Source organism: Batrachochytrium dendrobatidis (assembly GCF_000203795.2).
Source record: "Batrachochytrium dendrobatidis JAM81 unplaced genomic scaffold BATDEscaffold_5, whole genome shotgun sequence".
Classification (NCBI taxonomy): Eukaryota; Fungi; Chytridiomycota; class Chytridiomycetes; order Rhizophydiales; genus Batrachochytrium; species Batrachochytrium dendrobatidis.
In genome coordinates this window covers 488297-515836 of record NW_006281103.1, presented here as the reverse complement: position 1 = coordinate 515836, position 27540 = coordinate 488297, and the positions used below count along the sequence as shown (strand labels likewise).

The 27540-nt window shown below is 40.3% G+C and overlaps 9 protein-coding genes across 9 annotated transcripts; 5 read left to right on the top strand and 4 right to left on the bottom strand.

Annotated features, from left to right (window-relative positions):
* Positions 1-340: 340 nt before the first annotated feature.
* BATDEDRAFT_88247 (uncharacterized protein) lies at positions 341-2097 on the top strand (the record flags this gene model as incomplete). The annotated part of the gene is made up of 5 exons (XM_006678679.1): positions 341-711; positions 861-986; positions 1094-1139; positions 1238-1456; positions 1573-2097. The coding sequence occupies 5 exons, from the start codon at positions 341-343 to the stop codon at positions 2095-2097; spliced, it is 1287 nt and encodes a 428-aa protein (XP_006678742.1).
* Positions 2098-2151: 54 nt separating this feature from the next.
* Positions 2152-3301, top strand: BATDEDRAFT_87976 (uncharacterized protein). Its single transcript, XM_006678678.1, has 3 exons — positions 2152-2326; positions 2404-2736; positions 2840-3301. Exons 1-3 carry the CDS (start codon positions 2203-2205, stop codon positions 3232-3234), a joined length of 852 nt encoding a protein of 283 aa, XP_006678741.1. The 5' UTR covers positions 2152-2202; the 3' UTR covers positions 3235-3301.
* A 3449-nt stretch (positions 3302-6750) lies between these two features.
* BATDEDRAFT_11205 (uncharacterized protein) lies at positions 6751-8103 on the bottom strand (the record flags this gene model as incomplete). The annotated part of the gene is made up of 1 exon (XM_006678294.1): positions 6751-8103. The coding sequence occupies one exon, from the start codon at positions 8101-8103 to the stop codon at positions 6751-6753; it is 1353 nt and encodes a 450-aa protein (XP_006678357.1).
* Positions 8104-10709: 2606 nt separating this feature from the next.
* BATDEDRAFT_33160 (uncharacterized protein) lies at positions 10710-13678 on the bottom strand. The gene is made up of 6 exons (XM_006678491.1): positions 12839-13678; positions 12297-12814; positions 12123-12233; positions 11717-11994; positions 11493-11616; positions 10710-11393 (listed from the first exon to the last, which is right to left on the bottom strand). Exons 1-6 carry the CDS (start codon positions 13455-13457, stop codon positions 10734-10736), a joined length of 2310 nt encoding a protein of 769 aa, XP_006678554.1. The 5' UTR covers positions 13458-13678; the 3' UTR covers positions 10710-10733.
* A 153-nt stretch (positions 13679-13831) lies between these two features.
* Positions 13832-15129, top strand: BATDEDRAFT_24412 (uncharacterized protein; the record flags this gene model as incomplete). The annotated part of the gene is made up of 2 exons (XM_006678385.1): positions 13832-14603; positions 14750-15129. The coding sequence occupies 2 exons, from the start codon at positions 13832-13834 to the stop codon at positions 15127-15129; spliced, it is 1152 nt and encodes a 383-aa protein (XP_006678448.1).
* Positions 15130-15375: 246 nt separating this feature from the next.
* Positions 15376-16937, bottom strand: BATDEDRAFT_24411 (uncharacterized protein; the record flags this gene model as incomplete). The annotated part of the gene is made up of 3 exons (XM_006678384.1): positions 15376-15678; positions 15788-16612; positions 16695-16937. The coding sequence occupies 3 exons, from the start codon at positions 16935-16937 to the stop codon at positions 15376-15378; spliced, it is 1371 nt and encodes a 456-aa protein (XP_006678447.1).
* A 106-nt stretch (positions 16938-17043) lies between these two features.
* On the bottom strand, positions 17044-20172 carry BATDEDRAFT_36896 (uncharacterized protein). Its single transcript, XM_006678540.1, has 3 exons — positions 19926-20172; positions 17525-18851; positions 17044-17431 (listed from the first exon to the last, which is right to left on the bottom strand). The coding sequence occupies exons 1-3, from the start codon at positions 20150-20152 to the stop codon at positions 17186-17188; spliced, it is 1800 nt and encodes a 599-aa protein (XP_006678603.1). The 5' UTR covers positions 20153-20172; the 3' UTR covers positions 17044-17185.
* Positions 20173-23318: 3146 nt separating this feature from the next.
* On the top strand, positions 23319-25010 carry BATDEDRAFT_34942 (uncharacterized protein; the record flags this gene model as incomplete). Its single annotated transcript, XM_006678508.1, has 2 exons — positions 23319-23535; positions 23636-25010. The coding sequence occupies 2 exons, from the start codon at positions 23319-23321 to the stop codon at positions 24991-24993; spliced, it is 1575 nt and encodes a 524-aa protein (XP_006678571.1). The 3' UTR covers positions 24994-25010.
* Positions 25011-25677: 667 nt separating this feature from the next.
* BATDEDRAFT_24408 (uncharacterized protein) lies at positions 25678-27357 on the top strand (the record flags this gene model as incomplete). Its single annotated transcript, XM_006678383.1, has 2 exons — positions 25678-26194; positions 26282-27357. 2 exons carry the CDS (start codon positions 25678-25680, stop codon positions 27355-27357), a joined length of 1593 nt encoding a protein of 530 aa, XP_006678446.1.
* Between the last annotated feature and the right edge of the window lie 183 nt (positions 27358-27540).

Genomic DNA, 27540 nt, shown 5'->3' with positions numbered 1-27540 from the left:
AAACCCTTTGTTCATCCAAAAATTGAAGTTGCCTATTTGAATGGTGATCGTAGTGTGATTGCATCGCAGGATATCAAAGCAGGTGAGGTTCTGCTGGTTGAAGCACCCATTGCCTGGGTTGTGTCTCGTACTTGTCGTGGAGAATACTGTGCATTTTGTTTTCGTCGTGCAAGTGTTCATGGAATATAGTATGTTTGATATGCCATTGGAATGATGGTTGATCAAAAACCAGTATGCTGAATCTCAAAATCTGATGATGAATGTATTTGATTCGAGGGTTGATAGTTGTCCCGATTGTGCATTTGATGAGCCATATTGTTCTGAGATGTGTCGTTCCAAGATGCAGTCACTTCATGCTAAAGAATGTGGTAATCGCAGCATCCAACAAATGGACGACCACACTTTGCTTGCACTTCGACTTTCCCGCATTGTCTGCGAGTCCAGATCAACTCCGAACCTCTGCACCATGAATTTTTGGCCCACGATTCAACAACGCATCACGACAAAAACCAAAGCGCCTGGATTTACTCAGTCTGGTGTGTATATGGATGACATTGAAGCGTTGAAGTATCTGGCATCGAATATCACAAAAATTGACAAGGTGGATGTGCTAATGGCCTCGCTAAAAGTATTGCTGTTGGAGCAAGCTATCACCGATACTAAAGACCGACTTGATCGTTCTATGCTGATGCGTTTAATGATGCAAATCAGGTATGTGATTTACGGTCGTATTCATGTGAAATGGAACACTTGCAATGGCGTTGTTTAGTGATTTATTTTACGTGAATATGGCTGTAAAAAGACCAAGTAGTGAATGATTCAAAGTCGATGGATTTTTTAGTTCTAACTTGTATTGGTAGTTGCAATTGTATTGGCATATCCACTACCTGTTTTGATCATTCAGATATGGATGAAGAGATCACCAGTCAGCGTGAAATCCGTACTGGATCGGGCATATACCCAACTGCATCACTCATCAACCACAGGTAAGAGTAGTGTTGTATATTAGCTTTTGACTATTCAGAGCTAACTATATCAGTAGCTGTGAGCCGACTGCTTTAGTTTATTTCCAGGCATCGCATCTTTATATTAGAGCATCCAAGAATATCCGTAAAGGAAATGCCATCACTATATCCTATGTAACGTTGGGTTGATTCCACAAACACTTTCAAATTGATTTTGTAAGGGCAGACTCGTTTTTCTGACGACTATACAAACTAATGTGGACAAATACTAGGGCGAATCTGCTGGACGTAGCTTGAGGGCGACTAGACAACAAAATTTAAAAGCAGGCTGGGGATTCGAGTGTCGATGTTCAGCATGCATATCTGAAGATGATACCAAGGATCGACAGTTGGCTGGTTTAAAGTGTCCTGGATGTCCTTACCCGCTTTATGAGGGGGAACCTCGATGTCCCAAATGCCATTCTATTGTGGACATTTCTCGCCAGCAAAAGGTAGCAATATGTTGGAATTGACATTAGCTTGTAGTTTCCAACCTCGTCCAACGCGTTACAGCTAATGACAAAGAGCATGATACTGAGACGGATTGATTGTGGGATTTGGTATTTAGGTTATGGCCAAGATCGATGCAGTATGGCATGAATGCCAAGACCATAGAAAACATGATAACGTAGCCAGCCTCATCCAAACACTGCAGGGCATTCAAACTGACCTAGAATCAATCATGCATCCCTCATCGAGCAGACTTGGTTGTATGTACGACAATCTTGCCTCGCTCAATGTGCAGCTTGCCAAACAGGGGGACAACCGCATATTACTTTCATGGTGTGAAAAACTATTAGAAAGCTCGATCCGCATTGTTGAAGGTATATTTGGACTCACCAGTATTGAAGCCGCCAATGAGCACAACAAAATGGCGTATTTTATGATGGCAGTTGATGCGGAAAAAGGGATCAAGATTGCTCGACATGCCGAAGGATTGTTTCGCACATTATATGGAGACCAATGCAGAGAGATTTTCCAGTTGCATGGGATCATTGCAGTGATGCAGAAGACTCTTGGCATTCCTTATTGTAAACTGGATATTGCACGGAATATGCGAGAGTTGGAGTTGGCTGAGATGGGATTTAATTGATTGCGTTGACAAGAATCTCGAGTCTTGGATTTATCCGATTTATCCGATTTGTCAGGATAAATTGGTTTATTATCAAACAGTTGATGTAATCATTTATTACAAGATATGGACTGTTTGATTGAGGAGCAAGCAGTTGGAGGAATTCCTATTACGATTGTGCGCAGTTGTGTTGATCAACATCTGCAGCAGTCGGATGTTGCAGTTTTGTTTCTTCTTCATGGCCGTAAAGGTATTCATGTATATTGTCATAGAAGCCAGGTTTTACAGTTGATTTATACTGAATAAACACCAACTTTGTATAATCAGAACCAATCAAGAGATATGTTGAGCATGCCAAAACACTAGTGAATGCCATGACAAAGCAGGATAATGCTCGATCGCTGGGACTCGTGGTGGTTCTGTTTGAGCAGCGCAACCACGGATCTCGACTGGTATCTGCAGTTGCCAACGAGTCCTGGTCAACAGGAAACCCAACTCATGCGACAGATATGTGGTCAATCCAGTACGGTACTGCAAAAGATGTATCTTTTTTGATGGATGTTCTTCCAATGCATTTATCTGCAACAATGAGCGTTCATCGATGGGGTGTAGCCGGAGTCAGTCTGGGTGGACACTCGACCCTTCTCGCTGCAGTCCATGGTAATCTAAACAACTGCAAGCATTTGTGGATTGATTGGTAGATCTGCATGCTGTTGTGTTTCGAATCTAATCACTAATCTACGTGTAATGTTCCTGCTGATAGAACCAAGACTGGATGTTGCAGTGTCGATCATTGGATGTGGGGATTACGCTTCCTTGATGGTTCCTCGTGCACAAGCATCCGGTCTGTCCATTTCAACCGATTCCTGTGAATGCTTTCCACCCAGCCTTGTTCAGATTTTGACCCGTCTGGATCCAGTCAACAATGTCCACAAACTCGACAACCAGAAACTTTTGATTCTTGGTGGAGGGTTAGACGCCATGGTTCCTCCATCTGCTAACAAGATGTTTATTGATCGTGTTAGGGAAAGGTATGGTGCTGAGGGCAAGTCGGAGTGGTTTGACGAGCGCATTGATCCTGATGCCGGCCATACTTTTTCTCCGTGGATGATGGTTCAAACGCAGCAATGGCTTTGCAAATATGTGCTATCTCGTTGAGTCTGCCGTCAAGTATAAGTTTGATCCAGCTGCATACTTTTTATAATGAATAAAAGTGCATCGGATGAAATGAGTCATTGTTTGAACTGAGATTGCTCGAATAAGCTATTTGGTAGATTTGTCTCGGCTGATGCAGTTTGAACACGATATTTTTGAATGAATCTAACTACATGACAAGAGTGTTGAATGTATCCTGTTTGACTGCCATTGCTGTTCAAACGGACAGTTTTTTGGCCAAGACATGGTTTGATACTAAAATCTACTCAAACTGCTGCATGAATACATGAGCACATTCCACCTCGATTAAACTCGTCTGTTAAAACGTAAGCATTCTTTCATATTAAATCGAAATCGACTACCTCATTTTGAAAATGCTGCTAAAACTCTTGGTTCACGCAAAATAGGTTCGACATATTACCATCACTGTTGTATATTTAAACGGGATGATGGTCATGGATCCCTTTATTGTTATAACATGTAGTCGGAGCACATGGTTGATTGCATGATATATGGATAGTTTACACAATCAATAAAAGTGCAAATCACTATTGTTGCTCAATAAAAGTTTATTACTGTAACATTGATTATTGTAAGTTACAAAGCCGTTATTATCCTATATTACCAATGTGAAAGTTGCACTTGCAAGCCAATACTTGATCCATTATATATCTTGGCTAATAAAATGAGTCTTGAAAGTTTGAGCAGTTCAATCCAAAGCACAATCATTACAATGGTAATACTGGATGCTCACAACACTACATCGTATAGCGAATTTAGTAGTAAAGACTGAGTATATTGCATCCACAACCTCGTTTATAGCTGGTGATGCATATCCGGAAGTAAAACTATTAACAGTACTTGATTACAATTTTACAGCCATACTCACGTAAAATGGATCGCTAAATAAAGATGTCAATGTGCATAATAAACTGCCGGTCTCATGTTTGATGGTGCCAATTCATATCACACTGGCTGGACAACATTGTGTCATGGACTGGGTGACAAAGCTCAGCGGTATTGTTGGTGGTGATTGGCATGCAAACAACAGTTGCATTCCCAAGATGTGCAATCGTTCTCTTGAACCAAACGCGAATGTATCTGTGATAGTTTAAAATACATCATGTGTATAGTTGTTTTGATAACATTAAAACAACCAAATGCAATACATGAATCTGGGCTCAAGCTTGGTGGTTGCACAATGTGTGGTTATGCCAAATAAAGGCAATTTCAGCTCAAACCATAGTTTGCATCATACGATGGACATCATGCTTGAAAAAATTGAAAATACCAACAAGCACAACGAATATGTAACCATTGTATATTCTAAACCAAAACAAAGTCGTTGCAAGATACAAAAGTGTTGTATCAATACGGCTATAAATATCAATAGCCGATTGATTAATACACATGCAGTTTTACGACAATAATGACTAGTCACAAGGATCTAAACTCCAAAATAGTACCGAATACTCGACAGATTATATATAGGGAATACAGTCCGACAGTCAACTGTGCATGTACTTGACAAAAGTATTGGCTTAGAGTTAAAACAAGGTTTCAATTGATATCAACAGCAAAAAGCAAAAATCCGACTTCTCGGAGTCGAACCGAGGACCCACAGATAGTTGTTATACTACAGTCTGTTGCTGCTACCAACTGAGCTAAAGTCGGATTTCATTTGTTTGAAACGACCAAACCGTCCTAGTTTTTAGTCCATGTTATACAATTGTCAGTTTAAAAGCGTCAATCACATATGCTTGCTCGTTTATCCAATCACCACCTTGCCAATTCCATACTAGTATTGTTGTTATGCTCACTTTCTGATTGTAATATCACTTGCAAGCACTTGTTACTCATTGAACATTTGATCAGTGTAGTATCGGTCTTGATATATCAGTATATCCAATATTAGTCGGACTATGAATCTAATACTAGAATAATTCATTATTGCTCAAAGATTTGTCAATGAATCATTAAACACAAATCACTCAGTGCATGTTTGAGCTTACGATGCACTCGATTATCAAGTAATAGCTGCTATACTGATCATTGGCTGTATTTCTCGGTTGTTTTATCTGGACTAGCATGTGGCATATCCAATCCCACTACTATAAAAGTGATTATAAACTCAATCCACAGCCGTATTCACGTAAAATGGAGTAATGAATAAGCTAAAATACATAATAAATGGCTAGTCTCGATGCCAGTGAAAGTTGTCCATCATCATACATTCATTTATGCTTTGGTTTTTATTATCCGACGCTTTGCTATCAACTTTGGTCACTTTGGTTCATAGCTGATACACAGTTGATTAATGTAGTATACTTGAAAAAGTCGATAGCTTGAAGGTAATACAGTGTATACTATGCTGCTGTTATGGTAGTATTTAGTGTTTGCAAGACAAATGGAATGAACCATCATGTAGTGAACACAGTATACACGCCATATTAAGATACTGTCAAATAGTTTATCAGATGAAAATCTTGCTTTCCAGTTTCAACACAACCATCATCAAGATTCAAGTTGAGATTTGATCCAGAATACCAAAACGAGATCAGATTGTTAATTTAGCAAAAACTACAGCACTCAGTATTCCCGTGTGGTCCCCCACCACAGTACTGACTGAGCCATCACAAGCTTGACTTCGGAGATCGAACGGGATCCGGTATTTTCTTGTGTGTATGGCCGTAGATGTTGATTGAAACCAATTATACGGTAATATTAGTTAGGTGTGTTTGTCAAATGCATTGTGATTTGGTGTCAGCACTTGTAAATCAATACTGCATGACAATCTCATCACCAATGGTCATCTGTTTTATATTGGATCTGAACATTGACAACTACACGTTTGGTGATTGACAATCATATGGACAACCAGATGATTCCATGACACCGCATATCAAACTTGATGTTCAATACTCCAATCATGTCGATAATAATTGAATATTGTGCAGGTAGATTGTGTAATTGATACTCTCGACTCAATCAGTTACTTTGCACTTGTCATACATGCTAGCCTTTTCAACAGTCATTGCCATTGATTGATATGTTTAAACAGAATTCTGAGATCGATCATCAGTAATTGTGATAATGCAGCCTATACTTGTTTTGATTGGTACAACTCTACCCAATGGTGGACATATTGTATTACTAGTCAATGTCTTGTAAAAACAGCATATTCTGGGCTGATGGATCTGAATGTATTTCATTCAAGTCTTTACTTGATATTATTGAATGGATTTATTTTCTGAATAAACTCGAATATCAAAGCATAGATAACTCCATGCAAGTGTGCCGTGTTCATTCGAGTTTAAACTAATGGCATTACTTTTCACAAAGCCATACACACCAAATAGCCGTTACCAATACAGATTGTTTATACATTGTTACAATATACTTTATTCAATAAATTGTGGGAAACAATTACTAGACTTGAACATCTAGTTTTGATTCCAACTTTTTCCAGCATAGTTGAAATAAATGCTTGATGAGCTAGAAACCATGAGTTGTGGTAACTTATACAGTTGTGGTAGCTTGAACAGTTGTGGCAGACTCTACTGTGGTAGATTCTGTGGTTGTAGCAATAGAAACACTGCTAGACGATGAAGTACCACCACCGCATTCATCAGGAACTGAGAAATCGTTTGTACTATTAGCAGCCTTGACTCCCAGACCGCGTTTGGCAAATCCTTTCCAGATCTCGCATTTGTTGGCACCATTGTAGTGAGCAACATCAGATGCAATAAAAGCATCACGAGCACTAAGGAAAGTGGGCTTGCATGGCTGAAGCATAAATCCACCAATCATATTCTGCATAGTAACAATGTTACCAAACTTGCCCTTGGCATCGTGGAGATTGGTGGAGAATCCGTTCTTGGTGACCAAGTTCCAGTAGACTTCCCAGAGTATAGAAGCCCACACTTCACCAACAATATAAGATTCTTGATTATTTCCAATATCTGAATATGTGAAGGGATTGGCTTTCATGTCAGTAGTGAAAGGATGAGTGCGAACACCGCTGGATGAATCAGAAATATATGCACCCAAGATAATTGGAGTGTCGGCTTTGTGTGATTCTTTGGCAGTTACGATCATGGCAAATAGGTCGGACCAACCCTCGCTCATACCTCTAGCCTCACCTTCGAGCAAACACCCAGTTGCTGCAGGCCCACCAGTCAAACGACTTGAAATACCGTGTCCATATTCGTGTACAACGATTTGGCTGTCAAGACCAGGATTGCGATTGGGCTCAGTAGAAGTGTATCGAAACATTGCCATTCTACCAGGCTGACCATCAGGTGGAGTCAAAAAAAGAGCATTTTCAGAACCCGAAGTCTCCATGACATTGATATTGACTGCATCGTTACCCTTACCACCTTTTCCAAAGTTGTCATTTTGGAAATTGCCAGCAACCTCGGTGAAACCATACTGATACGAGATATCGTGCATTAGGTTAGCAAGATAAAACAGATTGACAGCAGCTGCTTGCATGTTGTCTGGATCGGTAACATTAGCAGCGGGATTGAACTTGCTATCGAATACACCATCAACACCGGTTGCTGGAACGGGCGGTTTTTTTGTAGAGTCAATAGTCTTGGCGTTGTTACCCTCAGTGACAGTTCCATTAGTCCATCCGTTGGGCGACGATGGTTTGTATTCTGGATCTTTGATGTCTGAAAACCCATCATTGGGGCTGAGATCAGGAACTTTGATAGCCTTGTATGTTGCACCACGACTAAAATCAACAACTTGAACCAGTTTGCCTAATATCAATCCATTTACATTCAGATTAGTGCCGACTCTATAAAAATCAATATCTGAACCCGAAATACCATACCAGTGTTGGTATCTGCCCAAACTTGGATCCATGAAATAACATTCTTGTCGCGAAGCTCGAATTTATAAGCATACACAAGCGTGCCATCTTCTTGTTGAACATATTCAAACTCATGTTTAAACTTAGAGTAAACTGGCAGACCCTTGGCCTTGGATATAGCATCAGCAACCTGTTCAAACGTCAGTTTGGCTTTGGGTTCTGCAATCGAAAGCTCACGTTTGGAAAAATGGCTTTCAGTACCAAACGAAGTCGAATATGAGATAATCTGGCCGTCTTGGATATGGATTGCAGCTTGGTGATTGGATACACGTGCATCATTAACTAGATGTGCACCATATACGTGAGTTATGCCAGCACTGTCCGTAAAGTTATTGTAAACCTTGAACTCGTTAGGTGTGAGATTGAGTTTGTCACAGAGATACGCAACACCAGTCTTGACTGGATCGGTATTGGACGGAGCCATGAGGCTGGATGAGTGATCATAAGGAATCTGTTGGTACGTGGATTCGGGAAAGTAAAATGGAAGACTGTCAGGGGCGTCTTGTGTGGATGGAATGGTTGGAACCGCAAAAACTGCAGAGGTGGCAAGAGCGAGCACGAAAGAAACGGTAGAAACAAACATTGTGTGGTTTAGTATCTTGCAGTATGTACGTGGCAAGTATAGGATTAAGCTGCTACAATGGTGGATATTGGTAAGATTGATTGTATGCCATTTCATGCGACTTGACGCTGTTTTATATTTCGAATCTACAAAGCATGCTATGCAATAGTTTGATAGCCCAAACATATATGCTAGCCAAAAAGCACATCAATGTCATATGTGGATGATGCGTGTGCCTACAAATTACATGCACCCAAGCCATATATTTGAAGCGGATGTATTGCTGTATTACTTTTGATTAATTGTATGTATGGCAAATTCAAAGGAACTTGATTGCAGTTGTAGTTGGATGTAGCACCGATACCTGTTTTCAATTGTAAATCAGTTAAACTCTAGAAATTAATGCATGTTGCTGGAATGCGCCATATCATATACAACTTGCATACACTCCAAACTTGTGCATTGCGAGTCAAATGCCGAATTCAGACAGATAAAACTGGGCTGGTATAACATTGAATGAGTGCTTGGCATATACATGAAACGTCCATTTCACACCACTAACAACCTTGTTTATATTGACTGTATGCATGTTCTGTATGTGTTGAAGCAAGACTCATTGGAGCATGAATCAACCGAGTACTCAAAAGTGGACACACTATTAGTGGCTTGAGTTACTTGAATTGATGACATGCCTGTTTATATACCAAGTGTGTTATATCACCATGCTATTTGTAATCATGAATGATTGCAATATGCCTTGTTCATTTCAAGTTCGAAATGACTAGATTTTGAGTTGATAAGCAAAAGCAGGATGATAGTAAGCAGGCGTGTTGATTGGCTACAACTGTATAGCCAACTTGGAAATCGGATAAAATGTATAGCATTAATTATGGGCAATGGAAGAATACGACAAATGAAAATGTTATCAAGCAAGCAATCTCGACAAAACATTAAACTGGTAATGCATCAATTGCTTGGTTTCAGATATGAGTTGTATAGTTGAAATGGTCAATACCAGTTTAATCTTGGACTATCCAAAGCATTGCAAAGAGTCATGGCAATGACCAGTCAAACAGATCTGACCATTACAAGATGGTGTTGCATTCCGATTGTTGCAGAGGCAGTGGTCGATAATGTTAAAAGTAATCAAGTATGCAGAATGTGGGTTCACCTGCAAATATGGCTGCATTGTTCATGTATAAATGAACAGTATCATACATGTGATGGACACGACAGCTGTCAATGAATGCCATCATGTTATTGTATTATAGTTGATCATTCGATGGAATAAATGATTGCGATCGTCATTCCAATTGTTGGTGTGGTACAGAGTTGCAGATCTCAAGTCAATGACTACATGTGTTGTGATGTAATACTTGATGATATATTGTGGTTGAACATGTTATGCATTTCAGTAGTCGAATACGTAATCGTGTACAATGGTCTAGCAGTAGCCTATTCAAGTATGGTAAATAGTGCCAGTTTAATCACATTGTGAATCCGCATTGCAATAATCAAAAGTGAGTGGGAAACTCGCATATAGATATTGACTAATGTGTCACTGGATCAGACCATATCAAATATGTTGAAAGTGTATGTAATCATTCAGATCCGAGTTGGTACAAACACGATCATAAGAATGATGTATATTGCACAATGGTGTTTGTAATAATATGCATGTGATTGAATGCAAACTGGTGAACTAGTAGCAAACAAAATAATGACAGATGGTGATTGAAAGTGCAAGTAATCATGCAGTGTATATGGTGTTGTAGATGTATATTTGAATAGAATGACATCCATCATTAACGAGTGATATTATAGCATGTTTGAAATTGTAATATCAATTTGTTGGGATTGTGTAAACTTTGTGAATATTTTCAATCAAGTAGTTGGTCACAGATGACTTGTGTTTGAAACAGTTGTTTGATGAGTGGATTGTTGTACTGACCCAAATATCTCAAGCTTACAGACCAAGCCTATAAGTTTAAACTTTTAAATCTTGACCAGTTTTACCGAAAACAATATTCTGGAATTACTATAAAATAAAACAAATGAATATTATTTTGCTTTCCAAGCTTTAAACAACGAATGCGACTTTTTGCCAACAGCGGCTGGACGACCATTTGTGCTAGAACCACCACGTCCTCGTCTATTTGCTACACCACGCTTACCCATACTTCCACTTTGAGACATCCACACCCCAGCCAGATCATCAGCTTCTGCAACAACAACCTCATCCATGCCCACTTCTTCAGTTTGTTGCTTTACCAACTGCAGCAACTTGACCTGATCGGAATATTGACTCATCAGCAACTCGCCTCGATCCTCCTCAGGAATCATACTCAAATAGTTTGGCACCACATGAAATTCGTATCCCTGATCAACTAGAAACGTCCTTCTTCGAGCACTAAATACCACTTCGTCGGTATCTTTACTCACCAAAGTATAAAATCGTGATTTGAACCCTTCTTCGTTTCTTCGCTTGGCACGAAGAATACGACCCATACGCTGAGCTTCTTGTCGACGTGAGCCGAATTGAGACGAGATTTGGATAAGACACGTAGCTTCAGGAAGATCAAGAGATGTGTCACCTACTTTGGAAAGGAAAATAGTTCGAAACATGGGATGGTTGTTGCGAAAATAGTTGAGGATGCGAGATCGTTCCTCGTGTGATGTCCCACCATAAATATATGGTTTTTTAAGAGCTTTGGCATAGTACTATTAAATTAAAATATTAATTTTTTTTAAAAACCAACAGTTGTTTGACCTGCATCTCAAATTAAACCTTTTGGTATGGACAAAAAATGAGATGTTTACCTCGAGAGCGAATACATTATCCGAAAATACAATAATCTTATCGCCTTGTTTCTCACGCCACTTGATTAAATACTGCGCAGCCATAAATTTGGCAGGATTCATTACACACAACAGCCTTCGCTTGCTATTTATATAATGGATGAAATCAAAGTAGAAATATATGGCTGATCAATTCATCAAGGTACTATTTGCAAGTTAAAGTTTAGAGTTAAATAAAAACTTACCCTGGCTTAGAATTGATATATTGCTGATAAAAATCACCAGTCATTGGACACCAAATCTCCACAGCCTCAACTTTGGCAATATGACCACGAGTAGCAAGATCCATCCAGTTGGCTTCATAAAGTTTTGGACCAATAAGAAAATTCAAATCTTCAATTTTGTCATCTTCTCTCACCAAAGTGGCTGTAAGTCCTAGTTTTGTATGTGCGGCTACTGTCGTCAATACACGTCGAAAAATATTTGCTGGAACGACGTGGACCTCATCGAGAATCATCAGACCCTTTGTTGTATGTCATACATTATGTTATTAAAAATCGCTTAAAAATAGGTTCAGGACAATAAAAGTATACTAAAAGATCTAATCGATTCGTCTAGTTTAAATCAAAGCGTTTCAACGTATAAGCATACCCATTCATGACCATTGACAAACTCGATCATTTTTTGAGTGTCGTAGGCACGCTTTCCTGTATGTGAAATCATAGTATAGGTGGATACAACCACACCAGAATTTCCAGCAAACTAGATAAAAAGATTAAAACGCGAGCACATATAGATTCATGCACATCAAATAAAATAAATTACCCGTTGTTTAGAATCCGCAGTAAATTTTGCAATCTGATGATCTTGTAGAGTAGACCATTTACGAAACTCGTTTGCCCATTGTTCAACCGACAAAGCATTGGTACACAGTACCAATGTACTTTTTTTGACAGTGCAAGCAGCAGTGATGCCAACCAGTGTTTTACCAGCACCAGTAGGAAGAACAATGATTCCAGATCTAGCACGACCGCCCGAGGCACCACCACCAAACATTTTACTCAGACACTTTTCCTGATAATCTCTAATGGTAGTTTTTGGCGACAAATCAATGTCAAGATCTTCGTTGATATCATCTTTTCGAAAATCGTACTCTTCCATTAAAGGGTAGTCTAGCTCGGTACATTTCTTTTTCACTTCTTCAGCCATGTGCGAGGCAATTTCAAATGATTGGGTAAAGTCGGATTCGTCGTCAAGAATCAAATTAGAGCCCTTTTCTGTCAGACCATCTCTTGCATGAGTTGCAGAATTAGCAATAGCATCTGCATCGTCATCATCATCTTCTTTATCCAGGGTAATAACAGCACCGAATTGGGCATCTACATCTTCTTTGTCTGCGCCATTGGTGACGAGTTTAAGGCGTTTTGCAGACCATGGGTCCAACTTAGTATTGTTGCTAGCAATGGAGCCTAATTTTTTAAACCCATCCATTATGGAATGTGAGTGATTGTTTATATGGCCTAAAGTTGAGGGATTCAAATTGTTGAGATCCGTCTGATCGTCATCATTACGAATGACACGGGCAGAGGCAATGACGGGGGATGCCAGTAAGATTCGCAAAATCTCTGGATAACTTGATTCAATAAAGTATTTGTTTCTATTCAAGACCAGTTTGACTTTTCCGTAGCTAAGAGTGCATTCTTTAATAAATTGGATGACACGATTAGGAACAGCAATCTTGCTGAAGCGTTCCAAAACATCCAGAATAACATCGGTGGACATGCCAACACTGACAGCAGCGTAAAGAGAGTATGCAGTGAGTTTAAATTCATGAATGCGAGAAGGACGGGTAACAGGCTCAGCGATGGTGATTAAGAAATCCTGGGCTTGGGTAACCAATGGAGAAAAAGCTTCTAAAATAATACGACCATTGTGGCACACCCACAGAGGACGACGATGAGCATCTGGCTTCAATTCAAGAGACATGTAGTTGTCGGTAAAGAGGGAAGAAATGGCATCTCCATAAGATCGAGCATTAGATGCAATGCCATCTGATGAGTTGTGGTTGGTAGAGTGGCCGTAGCCTTCAAGGTCATAGCCAGTGTCACTGTCATCATCGTTGTGTGCAGATTCTGCTCCAGAGCGACGAGCATGACGAGGAAGCACAATCTGATGTTGGTTGATTAATGGAGCAACCTCGGCATCCATCCTACCAAACAGTTGATAAAGTCGGTTTAATGAATTCAATAGCGATTTAGTAGACCCTATAAATAGGGATTGTTCCGTATATATGGGGTGTAAGCTTCAACAGAAACTAAACTTGATGTCAGCTTGCATCAGAAACTTTGTCCATCAATCCAATGAATGATTCTACTGATAAACTCTCTCCTAATAAGCGAAGACGATTGTTTTTGAATGCAAGTCCAACTGTATGCAGAACTTCTTCTGAAACTGACGAAACTGCGTTTTCACTTGGACAAGACCCAATCGAGCCGTTTGACATTCTCTCAAAAGACCTTTTGGCTAAAACAGAGCCAGAAACAATTCAAGCTGATCATGAACATCTAAAAGAGTCGAATACAGGAGTAGTAGAGCCATGTTTAGAATCCGAGTTGTTAATGTTATCGGGAGAGTCCATTCCAAATATTACAACCTCTCAACCAACTAACTCGTCAGAAATAACTTTTACCACTCGATCCAACTCGCCTGCTATTTCATCCAGCACCTTCCTCACGACATCACAAGACACAGCACCTCTCATCATACTGGATTCAACGGATGACATTACACATTCATCTGCACAGGATGTTATAGATTTAACTGATGATACCCCTCCTTTAGTCATATCTGCGCCTAGCACGCCTCCTAATAGTAGACTACAGCAGCGAAATATAACAGACCTGACTTTACCTTGTCCTATGATTGACTCGGCCAGATCTACCTCACGGCATACTCACTATTCATCTGATGATATTGAAATTATTCGTGTAGTCCATCCATCTGTACCCAACCGAGCTACAAATCTATTCACTACTCATCACATTACTGATTTTGTTATGCCGCCTGGCAGAAACTCGGAAGGAATATCAGGATATACATTTCATCAGCATCCACAGCCTAGTAGAATATTTGGTATGTTGAATTGGACTATTAATACATTTGTGTATTAGTAGTCCAAAAATATGGATTGATTCTGACGATTAGATAATAATTTCATGAGCATATTCCAACTTTTTGGTACTGACTGGACTCATCCTATTTATTCCTTGAATCTATAGAATACACTACTATTCCTCATCAGCCCCAGGTTCGCTTTGGAGCGCAATACATGCCCTCCAATTACATGGACCAACCTACACTCTTTACACATACAAGCACATCTCGAGTTCAACCTATTTCCATTAATCGTGCATTGTCATCTCGCGATCGCCTTCCAACTGTAACTATTCCACCACCCGAGCCTGCTCCTCCACCTGCATCGCTGAAATGTGCTGTATGTCTCACTTTGGCTGGACCAACTACCCAACTATCCTCCACTATATGTGGTCATATTTTCTGTGAGGAGTGCTTACTACAGTCACTTGGGCATGACAAACGGTGTCCTACTTGCCGCAAGTCTATTGGCAGGAAGAGTTCTTATCATCGTATATATCTGTAGGATATGCTGTTTGGTAGACTATATTGAATATGCTACAATATCTCCTACAAGTGCAACCAGATCTGTTGGTGCTTGCTAAGCTGGACAAATTTACATACTGGTTTGAATTGACCTGACAGTTTATAAACTGCAAAACTTTTAGTTTTTGGCACGCTATACACCACACCACTTGATTGTTGGCCGAGAGCAGGCATCGTGCAAAGTATTGTTTAGAATTTTAGGTACAGGATAAAGATTATAGTTTATTCACAGGATTGGTTTTGTGTCGTTAGAAACGGCTTTTGACTGTCTTGACCTATTCCGAATAGACTGATTTACCTCATCCGAAACTTCAGCTGCTGGAGCTGCTTTTTTTGCTTCAAATATATCCTCTGTATTACTCGTTAGAAATTGTCTAGTTTGATCTGCAGTTTCATGGATATTGACGGGTTTTATGACACAAATAGGGCAAATCAAGTCGAATGTGTTTTTGATGAGCGTCAAATCAGCATCCTTAGTTTCCACTTCTAGGTCAAGGTGTAGTAGATGTGATACATTTGCAATTTTTGACTACACTCGCCAGTCAATAAACCATGGTTAGCGACTGTATATTTGAAAATATAAAAGCATGCAGATAAGCCTGATTATGCTTGAATTTAAATTCTCTACAAAAATGTACCTTGATATCAACAACCAGCTCGATATCTGATGTGCAAAAACTTAAATCAACGTGGTATTCTACTTCGTCGGTTTTAAGATTCATCTTGCCATCACCAAATACTTTGACCACACCTGATGCAATAGTATTGGTCCAATTGCGACAGCACTCTCCTTTATCAAACACACGCTTGTCCATTTTTCTGTCATTGATAGTGTACCAAAACTCGTACGATTCCATCTGCGTGATACTCCAATTGAGATGAATGGGTACCCAGTTTTTAGCGAGAACAACTTTGATAGGAAAATTCATAGCATGAGAGCTCATACTAGGCGGAAACCTTGCTAAAACGTATGAACTGGGAGTCCATATAATCCAAAAAGGTGTACTATTTTTCTGATCATCTACACCCTCATTATATGTGCTTGATCCGATTTCTAAAGCCGAGTCGACTTGAATAGAACACAATCCCAACATTGGTTTCTCCTTCCCGTTTGACTTTTCCTTGTTTTCGCAAATCAGCCTCTGTCCATACACCTTCACTAGCTGCTCAAACTCGGCTCCAATATCCCAATCATACATAATGATCACTTCTTGTCGTGTTACAATCGAGTCTTGAGAAAAAAGTGGCAAAAGGCCACAACATCCATGCTCAAAATGCACTGCAGCGACCAAAAGGTATTCCACTTGCATATGGCTAGTAGATGTCGATGCAGGCATATATGATGGAACACGTACCGTAAAATCAAAAACATGTGTGATTGAACCAAGTAGACTAGTTTGATGATTCCCCTCAAATAACGTTATTTTCTGATCAAATAGACGTTCAGAACCTCTTAAGCTACACTAGATATTTATAACAAGGAATGAACGGTACATGCATTTTTTTAGATTTTTAGTACACGGTTGAGAATCTAAAAGTATGTACCTGGTTTGTATCATGCTTTGATATGATACAGCCTACAAAGCGGACTTGGATGGCTTGAACTCTGTCAAGCTGAACCAATGATTTTAGTACAACCGAGCCATTGAGTTCAACCCCTTGACCTGTATCTCTGTTTGACTTGGCTACGGCATGAAAATCTGCTTGTTTAAAACCTCGAGGTAAAATAATATGGGTAGAAGGTAGCCGTATCTCAAACAAATCAATGTATTTGGGTTTCATTTTCATGGCAAGTAACAACTGAGGTAAGTTTGCTTTAGTTTGATTTTTCAAAATAAACTCCGACACGATTTTAAATCTAGACAACTTTTGTTAAAGACCTAAAATTAGAACTGCTTTAAGGGAAAACCTTGAAACTTGTTTTTATTTTGGTCAATATTTTGAAACCGTCACTTTCCAATCCCAATCAAAAATGATTGAAAAAGTTACTGAACTTGGAAATAAAACCTGATATATCATAATATTACCAAATCATTCTAATTTCCACTGTTCTGGGATTTACCATATCGAGGATGTTTAGAGTTGGAAGCAACATGATCGCGCTTATCATAGCTTGAATAATAGGAAGGGGCTTGGTATGCCGGATAAGCTGGAGCTTTGTATACTGGGGGGCTAGGAGCTTTGTATACTGGGGGAGTGTAAACAACACGAGTTGGTGTGTATCCAGGAGCTTGGTATGCAGGGGTTGATGACGGGTTAGGATTAGCAGGAATAGGAGAAGCCTAATTAAACCAAAAATAAAATCAGCAACCATACAAACCAAACTTACAAAGGTTTTATAAAATCACAAAATGATCAAGTATAATAAATTTTACCTTGGAGCTAACGGCCAAAAGTCGGAAGTACATGGACTTTGGTGAAGCAACAGTACCGGTGTTATAGCAGTTAGGATACCACATAGGACGAGCAACTTGTCCTTTAGTCTGCGCGTCCAGGTTGGGTAGAAGTGCAGCCCAGAGATTGGCATAATTGGTGCAAACGTCAACTGTTTGTGTGTACCAGCTCTTGTCATCAAAACTCAAGCTAGAATCCCATCCAGCGGCTGGAGTATTGGGTGTCATGCGGAACTTGTTGGTCGCAGTAGCGGTCGTCGAGTATGGCACACCATCAACAAACACAGAAGAAAAGAATCCGGCAATGGTTCCAGAATCATAGGCATGAACGGATATCAGCCATGGACCGTCACCGACAACAGTCTTGGTGTAAGTGTTAACCTGTCGCCAACTGTTATCAGAATATGCAATAGAGTGCTGTTGACCATCAAGATTCAGGACGTAGTTGTCATCAACAGCAATGGTGATGGACAGAGTATGTGTGGAGACGGGATTTGGACTAGCAGGAATATAAGACGATCCAGGACCGGCAACCACAAGACGGAAGTACATGGGCTTAGGGTTGGCAACAGTACCGGTATTTTTGCAGTCAGGATACCACATTGAGCGAGCAACTTGAGGTTTGGTAGCAGTATCAAGACCAGGCAAAAGAGCAGTCCATTGATTGGCATACTGAGTGCACGAATCATAGGTCTGAGTATACCAACTTGCATCAGAAAAGTAAGCGTCAGTATCCCATCCAGCTGCTGGAGTGTTTGGTGTCATACGGAATTTGTTGGTCGCGGTAGCGGTTGTCGAGTATGGTACACCATCAAGAGTAACCACTGCAAACAGACCAGCAACATTTCCAACATCATTGCCTTTGACAGATATCAGCCATGGACCATCACCGACAACAGTCTTGGTGTAGGTCTTGACGCTTTGCCAGCCAGATGGCGTGTATGGAACTGAGACTGTTTGACCATCGAGTCTAAGAGTGTAAAAGTCATCAACAGCCATGGTAATGGCAAGAGAGTGCGTGGGAACAGGATTGGGGTTGGCAGGAATGGCAGGTGACTTAGGTCCACTAACAGTAAGACGGAAGTACATGGGCTTAGGGATAGCAACGGTACCGGTATTTTTGCAGTCAGGATACCACATTGAGCGAGCAACTTGTCCTTTGGTTTGCGCGTCCAGATTAGGTAGAAGCGCAGTCCATTGATTGTTATAATCAGTGCACGAATCATATGTTTGAGTATACCAGCTCTTGTCATCAAAACTCAAGCTAGTATCCCATCCAGCTGCTGGAGTATATGGACTCATACGGAATTTATTGGTCGCAGTAGCGGTTGTCGAGTATGGTACACCATCAAGAGTAACCACTGCAAACAGACCAGCAACATTTCCAACATCATTGCCTTTGACAGATATCAGCCATGGACCGTCACCAATAACAGTCTTGGTGTAAGTCTTGACGCTTTGCCAGCCAGATGGCGTGTATGGAACACTAGTGATGGCGCCATCAATATTGATAGTGTAGAAATCATCAACAGCCATGGTAATGGCAAGAGTGTGTGTAGAGACGGGATTGGGGTTGGCAGGAATGGCAGGCGATTTAGGTCCACCGACAGTAAGACGGAAATAGTTTGATTTGGGATTGGCATTGGTTCCAGTACCCTTGCAATTGGGATACCACATTGAACGAGCAACTTGAGGTTTGGTCATAGAATCAAGACCAGGCAAAAGAGCGGCCCATTGATCGTTATAATCAGTGCACGAATCAGTCGTTTGGGTGTACCAGCTCTTGTCATCAAAACTCAAACTAGTATCCCATCCAGCGGCTGGAGTATCGGATGTCATGCGGAATTTGTTGGTCGCGGTAGCGGTTGTCGAGTATGGTACACCATCAAGAGTGACCACTGCAAACAGACCAGCAACATTTCCAACATCATATCCATGGACAGAAACAAGCCATGGACCATCACCAATAACAGTCTTGGTGTAGGTCTTGACGCTCTGCCAGCTGGTAGGAGTTTTGGGTTCAGTGTATCTTTTGCCATCAATGGTAAGATCGTAATAGTCATCAACAGCCATGGTAACAACCAAAGAATGAGATGGGACAGGATTGGGGTTGGCAGGAATGGAAGGTGATTTAGGTCCACCGACAGTAAGACGGAAATACATGGGCTTAGGGTTGGCAACGGTACCGGTATTTTTGCAGTTAGGATACCACATTGAGCGAGCAACTTGTCCTTTAGTCTGCGCGTCCAGATTAGGTAGAAGCGCAGTCCATTGATCGTTATAATCAGTGCACGAATCATATGTCTGTGTGTACCAGTCCTTATCATCAAAACTCAAGCTAGAATCCCATCCAGCGGCTGGAGTATTGGGATACATGCGGAACTTGTTGGTTGGAGAGGCTGTGGTGGTATAAGGAGTACCATCAAGAGTAACTACTGCAAACAGACCAGCAACATTTCCAACATCATTACCTTTGACAGATATCAGCCATGGACCATCACCAAAAACAGTCTTGGTGTAAGTCTTGACGCTTTGCCAGCCAGATGGCGTGTATGGAACACTAGTGATGGCGCCATCAATATTGATAGTGTAGAAATCATCAACAGCCATGGTAATGGCAAGAGTGTGTGTAGGAACGGGATTGGGGTTGGCAGGAATAGCAGGTGATTTAGGTCCACCGACAGTAAGACGGAAGTACATAGGTTTAGGGTTGGCAACGGTACCGGTGTTGTAACAATCAGGATACCACATGGCACGAGCAACTTGTCCTTTAGTCTGCGCGTCCAGATTAGGTAGAAGAGCAGCCCAGAAACTGGAATAGTTGGTGCATGAATCAATTGTCTGAGTATACCAGCCTTTGTCATCAAAACTCAAGCTAGAATCCCATCCAGCGGCTGGAGTATTGGGTGTCATGCGGAATTTGTTGGTCGCGGTAGCGGTTGTCGAGTATGGTACACCATCAAGAGTAACCACTGAGAAAAATCCAGCAATAGTTCCATCGTCATAGCCTTTGACAGATATCAGCCATGGACCATCACCGACAACAGTCTTGGTGTAGGTCTTGACGCTTTGCCAGCCAGATGGCGTGTATGGAACCGAAATCTTTTGACCATCAAGGTTCAAGTCATAACTGTCATCGACAGCCATGGTGATGGCAAGAGTGTGTGTGGGAACGGGATTGGGGTTGGCAGGAATATAAGACGATTTAGGTCCACCGACAGTAAGACGGAAGTACATAGGCTTTGGCGAAGCAACGGTACCGGTGTTGTAACAATCAGGATACCACATGGCACGAGCAACTTGTCCTTTAGTCTGCGCGTCCAGATTAGGTAGAAGAGCAGCCCAGAAACTGGAATAGTTGGTGCATGAATCATATGTCTGTGTGTACCAGTCCTTATCATCAAAACTCAAGCTAGAATCCCATCCAGCGGCTGGAGTATTGGGTGTCATGCGGAATTTGTTGGTCGCGGTAGCGGTTGTCGAGTATGGTACACCATCAAGAGTAACCACTGAGAAAAATCCAGCAATAGTTCCATCGTCATAGCCTTTGACAGATATCAGCCATGGACCATCACCGACAACAGTCTTGGTGTAGGTCTTGACGCTTTGCCAGCCAGATGGCGTGTATGGAACCGAAATCTTTTGACCATCAAGGTTCAAGTCATAACTGTCATCGACAGCCATGGTGATGGCAAGAATGTGTGTGGTAGGTGGTGGTGGAGGCGGGGGTATATATGAAGGAGGGGCATACTGAATATAAAATAAATGATTTAGTAAAAGGTTTGTGGCGATTCTAAATGATTGATCAATTATTGCCAATAAAATAGCAACTACGTACCGATGGAGGAGTTAAAACCAAGCGGAAATACATTGATTTAGGATTTTCAATAGTTCCAGTGTTTCTGCAGTTAGGATACCACCTGGTGTAATACAATTTAACGCCAGTAATAGATAAAGCGTTGATTTTAGTTAATTTAAACCCAATTTTTTTAAAATCAATATGCATCACATTGGGATCAAGCACAACTATTTTGCGTTTATCATAATTTGAGTACTTACATAGAGCGAGCAATTTCTTTACCAGTTTTAGAGTCAAGAGTAGGTAACAGGGTTGCCCATTCAGTTTTGTAATCAGTACAAGTATCAGTAGTTTGAGTGTGCCAGTCGCTGTCATCGTAGTTTACATCTAATTTCCAGCCATCTTTAGGAGTGTCGGCTGTCATGACAAACAGATTGTTTGAAGTGGCAGTAGTCGAGTATGGCACACCATCAATTTTAACGGCAGCAAACAGACCAGCAATAGTGCCAATGTCTTGACCTTCAATAGCAATAAGCCACGGACCATCGCCATCAACCTTTTTGGTATAAGTTTGAACATTTTGCCAGCTTTGCAAGCTAGATGTAGATTCAGGGCCCTGATAGCAAACCCCATCAAGCGTGAGGTCATAGGTATCATCAACTGTTTACAAAAAATGGTGGGTGGTAATGGTTGCATGAATGTAGACAAGCAAATAAATAATAGTGGTGTGATATTTTATACATTTTAATAAAGTTGACCATACAAGTAGTTAGAACATGACTGATGAAGGCAGTGAACAGAATAACTGGATAGATCTAAACGCGTCTTTTTAGATCAAAGACGCGTCGTAATACAACCAACAGCATCAAGTACTTACCAGTCATAGTAATGCTGATATCATGGGTAGCAGCCTGAGCAAGAGCTGCTAGCCCAAAAGCACATAGTGCCTTCCAGCCATATACATGACTAAGCATGCTTAACAGTAGGTGTCTTATAAACGAGTATGTAACAGGTTTAAAAAATAAATGTTTTGTGAAGGATAATTTATACTATAAAACGTATATGAATATAAAGAATCTCTAGAGTTGCTGTAGAAATCAAGTATAATTCAGAAGTGAAGGAACTCAAAAGTGGGAGCAATCTACCATAATATATAAATAACTAATATGATTTGAAAAGCAAAGCTTTCAAACATTTAAATACTTTTGACCAATCAGATTACAAAAAATGGTAAACTCTATCCAATGTTTGATGAAAACGGATATAATGGCAATTAGGTTGTGATTGTTGAGTGTCTTCTCTTCATCTATGCTTAGTCGAGATATTATTTACAAAAACCTCGATTCGGTGATACCTATCAAATAAACAATCAGATCTAAATTGCTTGTTTGAAGTTGTAGAAACTCCGACAAGTTTGTTTGAAAATGGTCAAAAGTTTGTTTTTGAATAGCATGGTATATATATTTTGGATACTTTTTACAGTAGGTATTTGTAGAAATTGTAATTAATCTGGAGTTGAGAATATCATGGAATAAAGGAAAGCGTGCTATTTTAGCAAGTATTGTATTAAAAGCAAAAGAATAAACTTGAACAGGCTTGATAGGACAATTTGCAAAAGACTATCATCATACAACAAGCTCAAATCAAAGATATTCAACTCATGATAGTTGTACAAGTTAGTTGGCATCAATTATTTTATTTAGACTTTGCAGTTTAGTGTAAATGATTGTTGAATGTGAAGACGATACAAGTGACAAGGTTTGCAACGAGTCAATGTATAGACGAGTGATGAGAGAATACAAAGTAGTGATGAATGGAATAGAGCGAGCTGATGACATACTGCAATGAGTATGAAGATCAGATGTATGCAAGAGTTGTTTTTCAGAAAAGGGCGAGTTCAATCTGCAAGATCTGGTAGTAAATAGCATCTAGAGCATTACATTGCACTATACCACATTGACCATAGTCGATTATAGTATGGCCAGTAAACGACAGTCACCTACTAGTCGAAATACCAATGCTCTATACCAGGCCACCAGGCCTGGAGGAAGCAGCATTGGACATGCATCACCATCCTCTGGTCATAGTAAAAGCATAACAGTACTTGGGCTATTAGCAGATTTGGCCAGTCTAAAGGGACTCTTGTATGTGGTAGCTGCTATTGGACTACTGACTCTGACACTTCAACGTCCTGGTAAGCGTACTTGTGGTCTAATGAATGCCTTGACCTAGTCAATGTATAAGATGGTGACCATAGAAGCGAATTGTACATTGGATACCAACTATATGAACAGGATCGCAGCTGGTCAATATATCCTTGAGCACAAGCAAGTATCAATCATTTGCACATACATCATCACAGCAGTGTCAGCATCCCTTACACTCTGACAGACCCTCTATTCAGTATGCACTGATTATTGATGCTGGATCGACTGGATCTCGTATTCATGTGTATCGCTTCAACTACTGCAAAGGGTCACAACCCACACTTGAAGACGAGGTCTTTGAGCAGGTTAAACCTGGGCTGTCCTCCTACACCGACCCTACACTAGCTGCTGCATCTTTGGACTCTCTTTTGCAAACAGCTCTGCAAAATGTGCCTCAGTCCTTGCATCAATGCACTCCAATAACAGTCAAAGCCACTGCTGGACTGCGTATGCTTAAAGGTGATATGTCCACTCGGATTCTGGCTGCAATTCAAACCAAGCTGGACAAGGAGTATCCATTTCCAGTGCTACAGAAGGACGGAGTGGTTATCATGGAGGGCAGTAGTGAAGGAGTGTATGCATGGATCACTGTCAATTACCTTTTAGGCTATATTGGTACTGCCAAACGTCATCTTACTGCCGCCATCTTGGATCTAGGTGGTGGTTCAACACAGATTGTCTTTGAACCTGATATGGCTGCAGATACCAATGATGCGGGTCATAAGACTTTACCAGAGGGAAGTCACAGATACGATCTCACGTTTGGCGGCTTCACCTATCATCTATACCAGCACTCATATGATGGGTATGGACTGCGCGCCGGAAGACAGCGAATCCTGGGTGTATCTTCCACTACTTCCAATAGCAATAATCATCAGCCTTGTGTACGCAAAGGCAGAGAAAAGGATATCATGGCAATAGATAAAATCCCGGACATTATCGGCACGGCAGATGGGTTTGGATCCTGTAGTGCATTTATCACTACGCATCTCTTTGACAAGTCCGAGTCTAGCTGTAAACTTACACCGCCTCTTCGAACCTGTTCCTTTGATGGCATCTATATGCCATCACTACAAGCTACGTTCCCCCATAACGACATGTACGCGTTTTCGTATTTCTACGATAACTACGCTGAGCCATTTAATGCCACCTCCGAGTTTCTTGTTGGGGATCTCAAGGCTGCTGCTGAATTGGTATGCAAAGGTGATACTTTGAAACTCACAGATGTTGGGAAACAACTGTTTCAGGAAAACCCACACTGGTGTATGGATCTTGGGTTTATGCATCAGCTACTTGGTACTGGTTATAGTCTGCCCGATACCAGGAAGATGAAAACTGCTAAAAAGATCAAGGGAATTGAGACTGGATGGGCACTTGGTTCTGCTATTCAGATTTTGGATGGTTTAATCACAAGTGGTGGAAAAGATGGTGCATGTCGCAAATAATGTTTACTGTTGCGAATCTTTGAATAGGTGTAATTGATGCCTAAACTGTTTCGTTATTGTGCATGAATTTTAATTAAAGAGTCATATTGAAATCTACAACCCCAGACTTTAACCATATTGTAAAAGTTGTCAAAATTCACATGTAATATATGGCAGACATCCAAGTCGGTAAACTTGTGATTACAATATTTTAAATCTATACAATTCTCATTGCTTGGTGAAGGCGGATATTCAAAAAACCATATGTTCTGAGCCAAATTTGCTAATGTGCCATATCCTACTAAACTGGGTATACCCAACACTTGCAAAAGTAGAAAAGTATTCAAAGTATCTTTTGCCAGTGCTGCTTTTACCATTATGATAATATCAGAATTTTGACACGCAAAAGTTGAATCACAAGTTGTCAGACATCAGTTTTGCAAAAACGCCGTCTATAGCCGGCATGTTAGTAGGTGAGAACATGGTCCTAAAATCACTGCTGCCAACAAAAGCAAAGTATCTATTTTAAACATATTCAATAGTTTTTAAATTCTCAAGTTGAGATTCTACAATCATTTTTTGGTAGTTTGAGTGAGATGGTTTGAAAATATAGATCAAGGACAAAAACACGACATGGTCTAATGAAATCAAGCTTTCCATAAAACACAAGACTGCCAATTTTATTCTATTCTATTTCAAATAGACATGACTTTATTAATACTTAGTGTCATATTAGAAAATCTTACAAGTCCAGATGCATTTGTATGCGTATGTATTATAGCAATCATTGGAGCTCTCACGCTGAACCTTTTGCAGTGTCACCGCACTATTATCATGCTAAAATCCAATTGTCACCGGGAAAAGGAATTTGCAAAACAAGCTGCTCAACATACTATTGATAAACTAGAATGTGCTAAAAGTACTGTAAAACAACGCCTTTACCATCTCGAACAAAAGTGGAGGAGCACATTCAATACCAAAAGCAGTTTTTTTGATACTACACCAATGCCAGTACCATATCTGGATGAGCTGGTTCGAAGAATTTGTGAAATCGACGTGCATATGGACCAACATGTCGAGGGTATAGTTGTGTCGACTCGCACACTGGCATACGTGGTCGAGAAATACACGTCAGAATGGCTGTCAATACACAATGATGTAGAAGAAATAAAAGCAATGGTAGCAGAAAAAGGAGAATCTAAACTATCTATTGCTCAAGAAGGTAAACTGCTACATGGATTAGATGTAATATATTGAAACAGGGTTGAAAATCTATTTAAACACTTTGAATATTGATCTCATATTGCAGAAAAGCTCGCCAAGATTGTAAAAAAGTTGTATCATCCCCTTTTCAAAGATAAGTTTGAGCAATTCGTGATAGATAATACACACTCGTCTATTGAAAACTCATGTATCGAAGTGGAGGAAAAGATTCGATTTGTCGAAAACGCATTCATTTTCAAAGAGCGATCCAAGAAAACTACATCAAAAAAATCAGCTTGGTGGCCACTTTCATCTACAGTATATTGTACAGTAAAGCACACAATTTTAAATATTGGCCATGGTGTATTGGAGTATGGTTTCCATAATATACCTATGGCCAAACCTACGGCAGAAATGCTAGGAATATCGGTAGGGTTGGACAGTCCAACTCCAGATCAACAGCTTGCAAATCAAATGGAAAGTTATCGTCTAGTGCTGACTGCTCACAAGGAGCGATTGGAAGCTATTTATCAAACCAGATCTCAGTTTAAAATAATGGTTGATGCTGCAATTGTTGCAACACGTGTCCATTCGGAAGCATTACTCAAAGCAAGTAATCCAGATTTGGCAAAAAAGGTATGTGTACCTCCACGAAAACATGAGGGTCCATGGCAGCTACGATACTCTGGTTCATCAACAAGTTCATTTCAGTTTTCGTATGTTTCAGACAATGCAACACCGTCAGTTTGTTATGATCCTGCTTTAGATGGCATATTAGAGGTAAGCGACAAGCATGCTATGCCATCACCAGCAATTCAATCATCCGAGTCTAAAGTAGATCGAGCTATTCGGATACAACAAAGTGGGTCACTATTTTCAACCTCCATGTCACTGGCGTTTAAAGTAATGGGTCAGATTCAAAACACGATTGATTGTCTTTTCTTCAAATCCATTAGCAGGCATACATTGTGGGCCATGCCAATCATTACAGATATTATCAAATCCATTACTGATATAGTTTCATGCACAATCTGGCCAACATATTGTCACAAAGACCTAACTGGTCCAAAACAAGATCAAGAATATCAATCTTTTTTAAACTCTGCTATACCAACCATATCTTCAACTAGCTCTATAGTTAACCGCAGTGAACTATCGATCTCCACCACCACTGCGACATGATCCAAACTACTGATTATTAGTGTATTGATAAAAGCCTATTATTTGTATTGAAAATAACAGTAGGACGCTTTATGTTTTAATTTCAGTTTTTAAATTTAGTTTTTATTTGGATGGTTATGGTGGCGTACATCAATGTTTGATTCTTTGCTTTATTGAACAACCAATTCTAAAAAATATCTGCAT

Coding starts and splice junctions, on each gene's coding strand:
- BATDEDRAFT_87976 (XM_006678678.1), top strand. CDS start 2,203: ATGGACTGTTTGATTGAGGAGCAAGCAGTTGGAGGAATTCCTATTACG. Junction 2,327..2,403: donor TCTTCTTCATGGCCGTAAAG/GTATTCATGTAT, acceptor TTGTATAATCAG/AACCAATCAAGAGATATGTT. Junction 2,737..2,839: donor CCTTCTCGCTGCAGTCCATG/GTAATCTAAACA, acceptor TCCTGCTGATAG/AACCAAGACTGGATGTTGCA.
- BATDEDRAFT_33160 (XM_006678491.1), bottom strand. CDS start 13,457: ATGTCTCTTGAATTGAAGCCAGATGCTCATCGTCGTCCTCTGTGGGTG. Junction 12,815..12,838: donor AGATGTAGATGCCCAATTCG/GTGCTGTTATTA, acceptor CCCTGGATAAAG/AAGATGATGATGACGATGCA. Junction 12,234..12,296: donor CTGCGGATTCTAAACAACGG/GTAATTTATTTT, acceptor CTTTTTATCTAG/TTTGCTGGAAATTCTGGTGT.
- BATDEDRAFT_36896 (XM_006678540.1), bottom strand. CDS start 20,152: ATGGCTGTTGATGATTTCTACACTATCAATATTGATGGCGCCATCACT. Junction 18,852..19,925: donor ACAGCCTCTCCAACCAACAA/GTTCCGCATGTA, acceptor TGCGACCAATAA/ATTCCGTATGAGTCCATATA. Junction 17,432..17,524: donor TTTTGGCCGTTAGCTCCAAG/GTAAAATTTATT, acceptor TGGTTTAATTAG/GCTTCTCCTATTCCTGCTAA.